Source organism: Dacryopinax primogenitus, assembly GCF_000292625.1.
Source record: "Dacryopinax primogenitus strain DJM-731 SS1 chromosome Unknown DACRYscaffold_20, whole genome shotgun sequence".
Classification (NCBI taxonomy): Eukaryota; Fungi; Basidiomycota; class Dacrymycetes; order Dacrymycetales; family Dacrymycetaceae; genus Dacryopinax; species Dacryopinax primogenitus.
Genome location: NW_024467217.1, coordinates 20,423 through 30,450, shown reverse-complemented (window position 1 = coordinate 30,450; position 10,028 = coordinate 20,423). Strand labels below are relative to the sequence as shown.

The window sequence follows — 10,028 nt, the reverse complement described above, 5'->3', positions numbered from 1 at the left end:
GGGGGGGGGGGGGGGGGGGGGGGGGGGGGGGGGGGGACGCACAGAGTAGAGCCAAACGGGTCTCGCGCTCTCCCTAAACAACACTTTCTCGTCTTCTGGGGTTATACAGCCCGAAGCACGTTCTGCGTCGTAGATATGTTTGGGGATGGGTTGGTGGAATGGGCGGCCTACGCAACGTGGGTGATGAGTACGGTGATGAGCACGGTGATGAGTAGGTGTAGTTGTGCGGGATTGGGTGGGGAGATGGGGAGGAGATGGTGAGAGCGTACCGGGTATGGAAAGCATGTCGACTACTTTAAGATACCCATACCGGGTCAAGAGGTAGTTGTCTATACTCATCCTAGCCTAAGCCCAAAGTCCTAAGTCCTAAGTCCTGAGTCCTGAGTGACTGTAAACAGATGGATAGTTGTTCGTTGTTCGTCCGGGTGAAAGTGGTGGAGTGCTGTGTGCTGTGTGCTGTGTGCTGTCCATGTTCGTAGTGGTTGGGTACATAAGTATTGCTGGACGGGTGGGAAGAAGAAAAGACGGCAAAGGGCGGGTTGATCTCCCGAAACCGATGGGCGGATGGGTTCGGTTAAGTCGTGGCTTGACTACCAAGGTTATTTCTTCTTATTTTCAGTTCATTGGGTATTATCATATTGATCTAACTATCTTTACTTGTAACGAGTAGGCAACGTTAACACTCAGAGAACTGACGGCCCACGTCCACAAGTAACAAATTCACTGTAAAGGACAACTAAAATTTCATTCCAATTTCATTCATATTCTAATCAGTCAGTCATCGATCAGTCATTCTTTTTGTGTACATCCCATCACCCACCCAGCAGCGTAAACATAACACAACACACGCACCCGCCTACTGCGCCAACACCTTAATCTTCGCGAGGATACTCTCCGGGTCCAGCCCCTGGTGAGGGATCTGTTCCTGCAACCCACCACATCCCTCCTTCACCGTGCCCATATACCCATACCTAGGGGTCAACTGGCGCTCCAACAGCCACGTGCCCATCTTGCTCCCCAAGCCTGTCTTCTGGTTCTGGGACTCGACGACCAGGACGAACTTTGTGGTGCCGATCTTGCGTAGGACGGACTCGTCCACCAGGTTCAGGGTGGGCTTGTTGATCAGCCCGACGTTTACGCCAGACTTGCGTGCCCGGAGGACGGCGTCGTAGGACCTGTAAAGCATCTCTCCGAAGGAGACGACATATCCGTCTGTGCCCTCCAGGATCACTTCGTCCTTTCCTGGGACGAACTCGTACCCCGGAGCTTCAAAGTACCGCTGGCCTTGGGCGTTGAGGATGTAGGGCACTTTCGAGCGGGTCGAGAAGACGAAACGCATCCCGTGCTGGAAGAAAACTTTCTTGATCACGGCGGCCATCTGGGCTGCGTCGGCCGGGAAGTAGAGGTAGGAATGCAAGTCGGAGAGACCGTTGTCGGCGAAGAAATGGTTGATACCGAAATGACAGGTGTTGTCTGCCATCTCGTCGACGCCGGAGTGGGAAAAGTGGCACAGGAGGTTGCAGTCGTTCAGCCGTGCCATTGTTATCTCGGAAATGCACATCTCGAGGAAGGCAGAGAAGGTCGAGAAGACACCGAACTTGTTCTTGTCAAAGCCGAACCTGAGGGGAGTGAGTGCGTGAGGGAGAGGGAAATGGAAAGGGGAGGGACGCACCCAGCTGCGGCGAGGAGGTTGCCACGCTCCATGATACCAGAGGTGACGAACACCTCGGGATGCCTCTGGTGGATAACCTTGAGGCCGGTGGAGCCCTCGAGGTCGCCTGCAGAGAATCAGCCAACGTCCGCCCGTAAGCGGAGAGGCACCCACTGTCAATGACCATGACCTTTTCTGCAGCCTCTTCCTTGCTAAGCCCATCGAGGACGTCCGAAACAGCCTCGCCGAACACAACACGGTTAGCGTTGTTATCCCTTGACGAGCCCTCGTACACATATGGGATAGTGGTCGGCTTGATGTTGAGCAGGATGTCGGTGATGGCCGTGCCGTACCCGCGTCCTTGGAGGTACTCAACAGCAGTCTTGACGGGGATGACATCGTGACCGTGCGTGCTCCCTTCGAGTCCCTTGACCCCTGGGCACATCTTGCGCTTGGTGATGAGCGCCGCAGGCCCAGGGGTGGCGAGGATGGTGGTGATCCCCGTCCAGAGGGAATCGAGGTCTTCGCCGAGGCAGCGGGCGACCTTGAGCCCGTGGCCTTCGAGCGTGCGACCCACGTCGTACCCGCGCAAGTACTCGCTCGGGTGGCCAGCGATCGTCACGTCATTGTCGTCGATAAGCAGCTTGACGTTGAGTCCCTTGGCAACGGCCAGCCGGGCAGACTCGGCGTCGTCACCCTCCTGCTCTGATCCGTCAGATCCGAGCATGATGACTGTCTTGTCCTTGTTAGCAAAGGCGACGCCGTTGACGTGTCCCCACATATGGCCGAGGCGACCGGAGGAGAACTTTACGCCGGGGGTGAGGCCGAGTTCGGGGTGGCCGGGGAGCTTGGAGTAGGCGGCGCGGTAGTGGAGGAGGTGCTCGGGCGGGAGGTCACCGTTCAGTGCTGAGAGGATGTACTGGGTCGCAACACGATGACCAGCTTCGTCAAACATGGTGGGGACGAACTGGGGCGATCCAGGTACGGTAGCGGCATGATGGAAGAGAGCCCTGCAGATGACTACTTCAGGTACGGTGTCGTATGGCCCACCTGTGTGACCGGATACGCCGCGTGCTGCGCCTGTCGCTGTGAATAGGATGATTGCGTCACGGAGTAGGTGGATGTTGTACTGGATTGCCTCCTTCTCTTGTGCTGTGAGAGAAGGCTTTGTAGGGTCGAGGGCGATGTTCTTATATGAAGCGAGGTCGATTGGGAACTGTTTGAGTGTTGTTAGGTGAATGTATGCGCATATATGTAGGATATACCTTGCTCTCTGCGTCTGCCATGATGTGAAGAAGAGAAGGGGATGATGGTGGTTAAAGATGAAGGGAGAGAGTGAGAGGGTTGTACTTATGTGATACTGGATGGGTGTTATTATCGCCGAGGATGACCGAACTCGTTCTCCTATTGGTGGAGAGCAATTACACGCGGCATATCCCCCTTGCCTCCCTCGTTGCACACCGCCATTGCCTAGACGACACCAATCCAAGTCTGGTCATTCATTCCCTCTTTCTTACTCTCTCTTTCATCTTCATCCTCCTCATCCTCCTCCTCCTCCTCCTCATCAACAGCAACAACCACCTCACCCACTCTGGCCTGCTTACGCATGTCCATATTCACCCCTCGTAAAAAATCATCAACAGCACAACAGACAGTAAACCCAAACAACCTCCTCAGACCAGGTTATCCTCTCACAAAGTCACGCTCAGCCGGTTCTGCAAATGGTCAAGCAGTAACAATCACAGAATTTGGTATATATCAAGACACGCACCAGCAACTACTCCCACCAACAACGCAGAATCAGCGCGCCAGGAACCTTTCCGCGTTCGACAGAGATTTGCCCGACTTACCCGCAATTCCTAGGTATCTTGATGCACACATCCCCGCACAAACGGATGAACAGGAGATCATCCAGGACGTCGGTTACCTCGCCGAGGGTCGCCAGGTCACACTAGGCCTACAGACAGTCACAAACCTCATCCACGTCGTCGGGAAAGAGCTCGAAGCAAAAGGTATCCTCCTTTTCCTACCCTCTAGCGCCGCGGCGACGCTGACACAGTCCAGCACTCACAACCCCTCTTTTATTCTCCACACGCGCGCTAGACCTCTCCTCCCACCGCATACGTTCCCTCATACGCGCTTTCCTACGCACCGTCACCGCCCCAGAGTCCGAGGACCGCCGCTGGCGAGATGAAGTACGTTTCTCCGGGCCACACGAGCTAGCAGCCCTGCTGCGCTGGGGGATTGCCCGTGTAGTCCGTATCATCGGGTCTTATGAGCTCCGCGGATTGCTAGATTCAGCGGCATACGATACATGGCGAGAGGAAGAACGCGCCAGCGCCTACGCACCAGACGCCTACCTCTCCTTCCCCCCGAAACTCCCTCCCCCCGTTCGCCCCCTTCTCGCCGTCCTCTTCCCTCTCCTATCCCGCTTCGCAGCGAACGCGACCTATTCCGGGCTCACCCCAGTCGCGCTCGCCAACATCTTCGGCCCGCTTATCTTTGGCCTCGGGCCCCAGTCCCAGCCTTTCACAGCCACGTACCAGGCATACCTCTCAGCGTCAAACGCCACGGAACACCTGATCCTTGCATTTATCCGGCTGCAGGACTGGGAGCTCCAGCAAAGATCAGGCGTCTCCCTCCCCACGCGGCTCAAAGACTGGGTCCGAGGCTACCCAGCAATGCTCCCCCCTCCAGGGACACTGCGGGACCGCCCGCGGCCGAATGCCAAAACAGTCCGAGTCATCTCTGTCAGGCGAAACGTCCGTCTCTATTCCCCCGACCTGTTCCAGACAGCTTCTACCTGGCCTGCAGAAACAGCTCCGGACCAGCCTATCCGTGAATGGAGCCGGATTGCCGGGCCGGGCAAGACCGCCCAACCGCTGTACAGCGAAGACTATCGAAAGAAACTCGACCTTCCCCTTACCGCTCTCCCTACATCGTCCTACCTCCGCGTGCCGCCCACCCCGCCCCCGAAAGACCGCGTCGACGGGCCGACCGTGCTCGGGACGATCGTCATCCCCGAAGCGGACAAGTTTAAGAGTCTTACCGATCTCCGCTGGGGCATATTCGAGAGTTCCGGGTTTGACGTCGCGGACCCGAAGAAGCTAGAATTTGACCTGACCGAGAGCGCGCGCAAGGTGAGCCTAATCCCCATCCCTGCCCCACTTGCTGATGTTTTCCCCCTCCTTCCGTCTCCCGTACCTGCTAGCGACAGCCATCCAAGAGGGACACGATGGCGTGGTCTGATTTTGCCAACGTCGGGTTCACACGGGACGATTTCTCGCTCGACTTTTCCCCCCCTGTCAAGGAGAGCATCAACACTTGGCCGGAACATCAAGCTGAGCTTCATAAAAAGCTCCGCAAGCAGCAGAAATCGCTTCCCGAGTTCGGGTGGGACACCCATCCCGTGCATGGCAGGGACAAGCTCGTGGACGAGACGTTTATCGACTGTTGTGCCGATTTGCTCTTGAGCACAGGCTGGATGGACCGTGCGGAAGGCACGTTCAGGGATTGTAATTGGGTTTTGGTGGAGTACCGCGCTGCGCCTGAACAGCTCAGTGCCGACCAGCGCGCGCCTAGCACTCTCACGGCTTATGGAGTAGACAACCGTTCCAGTACCCAGTGGTTCGTGTTCGAAGAGTTCGTCCCGCGGGAGTATAGGGAAAGCCTGCTCAACCCTAAGAAGAAGAAAGGCGGGCTCTTCTCCGGCCGAGGGAAGAAACTTATCCCCATCCCTATCCCGATTATCACTACTCGCCCTCCGCAGCAGGTGTCTACTGCCCCTCGGAGCCCGGACAGGGAAGCCGAGTTCGAGCGACTGATCGCTGCTGGTGAACGGGGAGAGCGGGCAGACAACACCCGCAAGCTTACGCTCAACCTCCAAGGTCAAGGTCAGGGTCAAGGGCAGGGTCAAGGCCCACCCCCGCCCCCCGACAAGCCCCGGCTGCAGATCTCCTCTCCTCTCCAGCCGGGGCAGCACCCAGAAGGAGCGAACAAACTCCGTCGACCGCCTTTTCCTCTTCATCCGAGTACCTCTGTCGGACCTCTGAATAGGCTCAAAGCGCTCGGTCGGCATCCTCCTGCTATCCCCTCGGAGGAAACGGCTGTGGAGGTCGAGTTTGCCTCGGCTAGCTTGAGCGATCATAGTGATGAGGAGAGGCAGAGTGGGAGGAAACAGAGACCTAAGGAGAATTGGGTCGATATACGGCTTGCTAATTCCAAACAGGGGCAGGGACAGCCGCAGCCGCAACTCCCTGCTTCGCCCGTGAGCCAGCACGCTCCCCAGGCAGAGGACGAAGCGCAGTACGCCAACCGAGAGAGAGTCCCTACCCCCGACGGCCCAAGCCCGGGAAGCGTGTACCCCGTACCGGAGGAATACGAGTCTGATGAGCATGAGCAGCATACCCCAGTGGGTCTGAGCACGGGCCTAGGGCACGAGTTCCCCTTACCTCCTGACAGGGCTCCGAACAGGAACAGGAGGGGAATCATCTTCCCTACCGCGGGGCCGTCGCCGCCCGAGTCTGAGGACGAAGAGGGAGGGGAGAGGCAGTATAGGGAGAGCATGACTGAGGGTGAGAGTAGGCTGGGTGAGGAGGAGGGGGACGACGATGCCGATGCTATGACGGACTTGTCTGGTCCGGACAACGCCACGCCGTTTGATCCCCGTGGGCCGGGCGGAATACCCGTTGGCGGCTGGCAGTCGAGCCGGCCTTCGGGGAACAAGCATTCCTCGGGCGTCAGCTCACTTATCGAGTTGTATCAGGAACGGGATAGGCAGGCAACGGACCCTGGTCCATCGAGGATCCCCGTACCCGTACCTGCCGCTTCAGCGACGCTCTCAGTGCCTGCTGCGCCTGTCGAGCGACCTAAAAGTCCCGCAGGCCCGGCGCGGACAACGAGCCCAGCGACTGCTTCCCCCAAAGGGATGCCGTCTTCTGAAGGCTCGGCGCTCTTCGAACCTGACAAGATCCAGTCGTCTTTCCCCCGATACGTACACGGTGCACCGCTGCATAACCTTATTGAGGCATCCGAAGAAGAGGAGGATGTCGAGTAAACGATTTTCGACACACGTTACCGTTACCGTTACCGTTCTTTTGGGTCTGCAATCTTTGGAAATTGGAGTTTTCTTATCTTTCTTTTTATTTGACGTCCCTGGCTGTATTATGAGCCTTTCCTTTTCTTGTTTCCTTTTTCTGTTTCGTTTCCTTTTTCCTTGGTAACATCTTGTTGAGCAATCCCATCATCCCCCGTGGTCGACCATACCCTCGTTAGTTTACCCTGTCTCTCCAGCCAGATCCAGATTGATCCATTCATACACGTACAGAAATGCTGTACTCACTGTGTAGCCAAGATAACCCTAGTTACCAGAGATATCAGTCCTTTAATCCATTTCCTTCAATCAAGTGTGGAATGAGTGAGAGGCTGCATTGACTGTACGGGTGCTGCCTATTCCGAATGAAAGCACATGCATATGCATTTGTATGCTGGAGACACACAATGATATTTTGGACAAAGCGTTTCTATTTGGTTTGGCTGGGAAACGGTGGCGCTAGCACTCCAGAGGAAACAGACCGGCCCTAACCAAAACCCGCGTCCGTGCACAACGACGCTCGCGTCAAACGCAAATCCCAGTGCAGGACCCCTCTCCCCGTCATTTGATTACTGTCCCCTTCGGGGTGACATACGAAAAAATTGGAACGATACAGAGAAGATTAGCATGGCCCCTGCACAAGGATGACACGCTTTCCAGAGTGGATGCGCTCCGGCGCACAATATTTATTGCTCTTTTTGCTTTTGAATCTTCCATGTTTTTGTCTTTCTCCAATACACGTAACTTTGGACTACCATACGTGCAGTTTTGCGCATTCGGTCACCAACTCACAACGTATTGAGAAGTCACGAACTTTCGTTCGACATCGCTCAGCGAGCTACAACAATATCCATGTCACAACGACCATGCAATCCCGCTGTGATATAACACACACGGCTATGAATATACCGTGTACCGTTCTCTGTTTCTCGATACAAATACGTTTTGGCGGTAATTCTCCAGGTTGTCGCTAACTCGAGGGGTTGAGGCCAGTCTCGTGTGGGAGGAGCCAACCACGCCAGCCTATATTGGCCGTCGGAGCTTCCATCCGTGTACAGTTGACCGAACGACCACATCGCCGGGGTCATCAGCAAACATGGCCTTTGCTCCGTCAGCAAACACGCATCCCACCACTAACAAGCGCCCACCTCTTTCTGCTCTACGAAAAACTTGTCGCATATCCAACCCCGGCTCTCCGCTAATCTGAAAAAGTCCAGATCTTTCTCTGCTAAATGGGGCCTATGGTGCGTGTAGAATACTAGGACGCTTGGCTGATCTGATTGCGGATGAGGGTCGGTCAGCAGCTCGCAACTCTTCAGGAGCGCTTCATGTTGAGAATGGTTGAATATAAGGTCGCTGAGGAGGACGAGGTCGAAATATCGGGACGGACTGATGGTAGAGAGCAAGGGTGTAGTGTCGGCGCCCCAGACATAGCCCTCCGTATGGTTCAGCTGGGGCGGAACGACGAGCCGGGGCGAAGCTCACCAACACTGCTACTTCACTCCTCTCCTTCTCTGGCACATTCCGCTCAACATTGACCTCGATATTCTCTACTAGTGCTCGATCAGGATAGTCGGAGATCACGGTCTGGTGAATGGTCAGAAGTGCCACATGAGCGTCCTGGAGCGGCGCACCTTTTTCGCTCCCCGTAGAGCAGTGACAAGAGCCGGCAAACCACCCCCGGCTCCGAGTTCAAGTACATTACTTCCTGCATACAGAGTCGGGTTGTGCTCCAGATATTTAGCCAGACAGATTCCGGAATTCCAGAGATAGTGGCCCCACAGTGGATGCTACCAAGTCTGTCAGCGAGTTCTTCTCGGGACATATGAATTACGTACCGATCCAACCAGTCTAATCGTCAGCCGTGGACCACGTTCGCTTCCTTCTACCGGCGAATCAAGATCGTAGTATGCTATTGTTGGCTCCGGAGGCGGTGGACTCGGTGAGGCCTGCGAGGAAATTCATGTTAGCGTCGAACAAACGTAATGATGCCAGTGCTGTACCTGCCTCGAAGACGTCACCTAATCCCAGATCATCTGTATCCTGATTCGGCATGTTCACCGCCGTAATGAACTCCAATGCTCTCTTTGAAAAGGAATATCGATCTGGACTGAAAATCAATGCTTGTTACTGTAAGTGTTTCAGTTATTGAATCGTTGTTTTGGACCCTTATGTGAAGACTCCGTTCAATATTGCATTGAAACTCGCTTCGGCCATCTTCAATGGTAGTCATGCCCCGCCTCCTGAACGGCAAGGCAACAATATTAAAGTCTCACGCATCCCTGACTTGAGGCGAACACAGCCTGTCAGCCTTCGACGATCTGAAAAGGCCCCTTGGTAGACCCGCACGAGCATGATCTGGCGCTCAACAGAAAGGCAACTCTCTTCCTCAGCCATTCGACTGTCTCCTTCATTTAGGTGTTCGTTCAAGCAAGCTTAATTACATCACTAGCAAGATGGAAGGTGGTACTGCCATGCCCTGGGTCATCACGCTCTCTGTACTATTGTCCATCAGTGCGTCCTTGCCTCCGCGCTAAAGGCCCATATTGATGTCATTCAGCTGCCTGTTTTGGCTTGGTTGTCCTATGGTGCAGCCCATGGAGCGCTGGGTGCTGTAGACGACGTACACGGGTCGCCGACGAGGAGGAGCAAGCAGAGGGAGCACCTCTCCGAAATGTCCCAGCGACCGAATTCGAATTATCAGATTCTCGACCATCATCCCCGACCTTGGCAGACAATCCCAAGCAAGTGCTCTTCAAGCTCGACGACCATTCGAATGGGAGCTTTTCAAGTCGTGGATCCGGAGAGACTGTTGTGCGTATGTCTTTGCCACGATTCTTCGCTCATATTGACCGATCTTTTTAGCGCCCACCTGACAAACTGTAGTTCGGGCATCCTTTTTTCTCGAGTAGGGTGGGAATGGAAGGCGCGGTCTGTGTTCGTGGATACCATGGAAGTGTGATACCTATGCCTGTTAGTGCGGAGTGGAGTGACGGCGATGGGAGTTTTTCTCCCGGCCTCCCTGTTTCCCACATCCGTGGACTAATTTGGTGGACGTGTTGTGTAGAATCTGTCCTTTTATTATCCTTGTTATGCGCTTTATGATGGCATGAGATCCACACCCTGCCAAGCGGACCGACTGATGTTTCGAGAGCGCTCGGAACCAATTCCGGCTCTCGCTCTTTCACTACTCTCCCCAACTCTGTATCGTGCTCTTCAGCCGTTGAACTCCAGCTTCCTAAAAGATAATCTATGCCTCGGGTCCATATTCTTTCTCCGGACTAT

General features: G+C 55.2%; 6 protein-coding genes across 6 annotated transcripts in view; 4 read left to right on the top strand and 2 right to left on the bottom strand.

The window, feature by feature from the left end:
• Positions 1 to 421, top strand: part of DACRYDRAFT_24579 (uncharacterized protein) — a gene marked incomplete at its 5' end in the record, with an annotated part of 1,277 nt that extends 856 nt beyond the window's left edge. Inside the window, 2 exons of the mRNA XM_040773744.1 lie at positions 43 to 167; positions 270 to 421. The remainder of the gene's footprint in view (positions 1 to 42; positions 168 to 269) is intronic.
• A 435-nt stretch (positions 422 to 856) lies between these two features.
• Positions 857 to 2,937, bottom strand: DACRYDRAFT_111009 (transketolase; the record flags this gene model as incomplete). The annotated part of the gene is made up of 4 exons (XM_040769160.1): positions 857 to 1,619; positions 1,673 to 1,778; positions 1,826 to 2,867; positions 2,917 to 2,937. The coding sequence occupies 4 exons, from the start codon at positions 2,935 to 2,937 to the stop codon at positions 857 to 859; spliced, it is 1,932 nt and encodes a 643-aa protein (XP_040624926.1).
• Positions 2,938 to 3,257: 320 nt separating this feature from the next.
• On the top strand, positions 3,258 to 7,030 carry DACRYDRAFT_118809 (uncharacterized protein; the record flags this gene model as incomplete). The annotated part of the gene is made up of 3 exons (XM_040770661.1): positions 3,258 to 3,663; positions 3,716 to 4,791; positions 4,863 to 7,030. 3 exons carry the CDS (start codon positions 3,258 to 3,260, stop codon positions 6,705 to 6,707), a joined length of 3,327 nt encoding a protein of 1,108 aa, XP_040624925.1. The 3' UTR covers positions 6,708 to 7,030.
• A 266-nt stretch (positions 7,031 to 7,296) lies between these two features.
• DACRYDRAFT_58052 (uncharacterized protein) lies at positions 7,297 to 7,545 on the top strand (the record flags this gene model as incomplete). The annotated part of the gene is made up of 1 exon (XM_040775480.1): positions 7,297 to 7,545. A coding segment is annotated over one exon (249 nt), but the record flags the coding sequence as incomplete, so codon positions are not given.
• A 221-nt stretch (positions 7,546 to 7,766) lies between these two features.
• Positions 7,767 to 8,798, bottom strand: DACRYDRAFT_96680 (uncharacterized protein; the record flags this gene model as incomplete). Its single annotated transcript, XM_040777393.1, has 6 exons — positions 7,767 to 7,844; positions 7,892 to 8,179; positions 8,229 to 8,330; positions 8,378 to 8,533; positions 8,582 to 8,692; positions 8,751 to 8,798. The coding sequence occupies 6 exons, from the start codon at positions 8,796 to 8,798 to the stop codon at positions 7,767 to 7,769; spliced, it is 783 nt and encodes a 260-aa protein (XP_040624923.1).
• Positions 8,799 to 8,975: 177 nt separating this feature from the next.
• Positions 8,976 to 9,840, top strand: DACRYDRAFT_24574 (uncharacterized protein). The gene is made up of 3 exons (XM_040773743.1): positions 8,976 to 9,257; positions 9,304 to 9,557; positions 9,609 to 9,840. The coding sequence occupies exons 1-3, from the start codon at positions 9,218 to 9,220 to the stop codon at positions 9,627 to 9,629; spliced, it is 315 nt and encodes a 104-aa protein (XP_040624922.1). The 5' UTR covers positions 8,976 to 9,217; the 3' UTR covers positions 9,630 to 9,840.
• The last annotated feature ends 188 nt before the right edge of the window (positions 9,841 to 10,028 follow it).

Excerpts from the sequence above, each read along its gene's own strand:
- DACRYDRAFT_24574 (XM_040773743.1), top strand. The coding sequence starts at position 9,218 with ATGCCCTGGGTCATCACGCTCTCTGTACTATTGTCCATCA. Across the intron at positions 9,258-9,303 it reads CTCTGTACTATTGTCCATCA|CTGCCTGTTTTGGCTTGGTT; the intron begins GTGCGTCCTTGC and ends GATGTCATTCAG. Across the intron at positions 9,558-9,608 it reads GTGGATCCGGAGAGACTGTT|CGCCCACCTGACAAACTGTA; the intron begins GTGCGTATGTCT and ends CGATCTTTTTAG.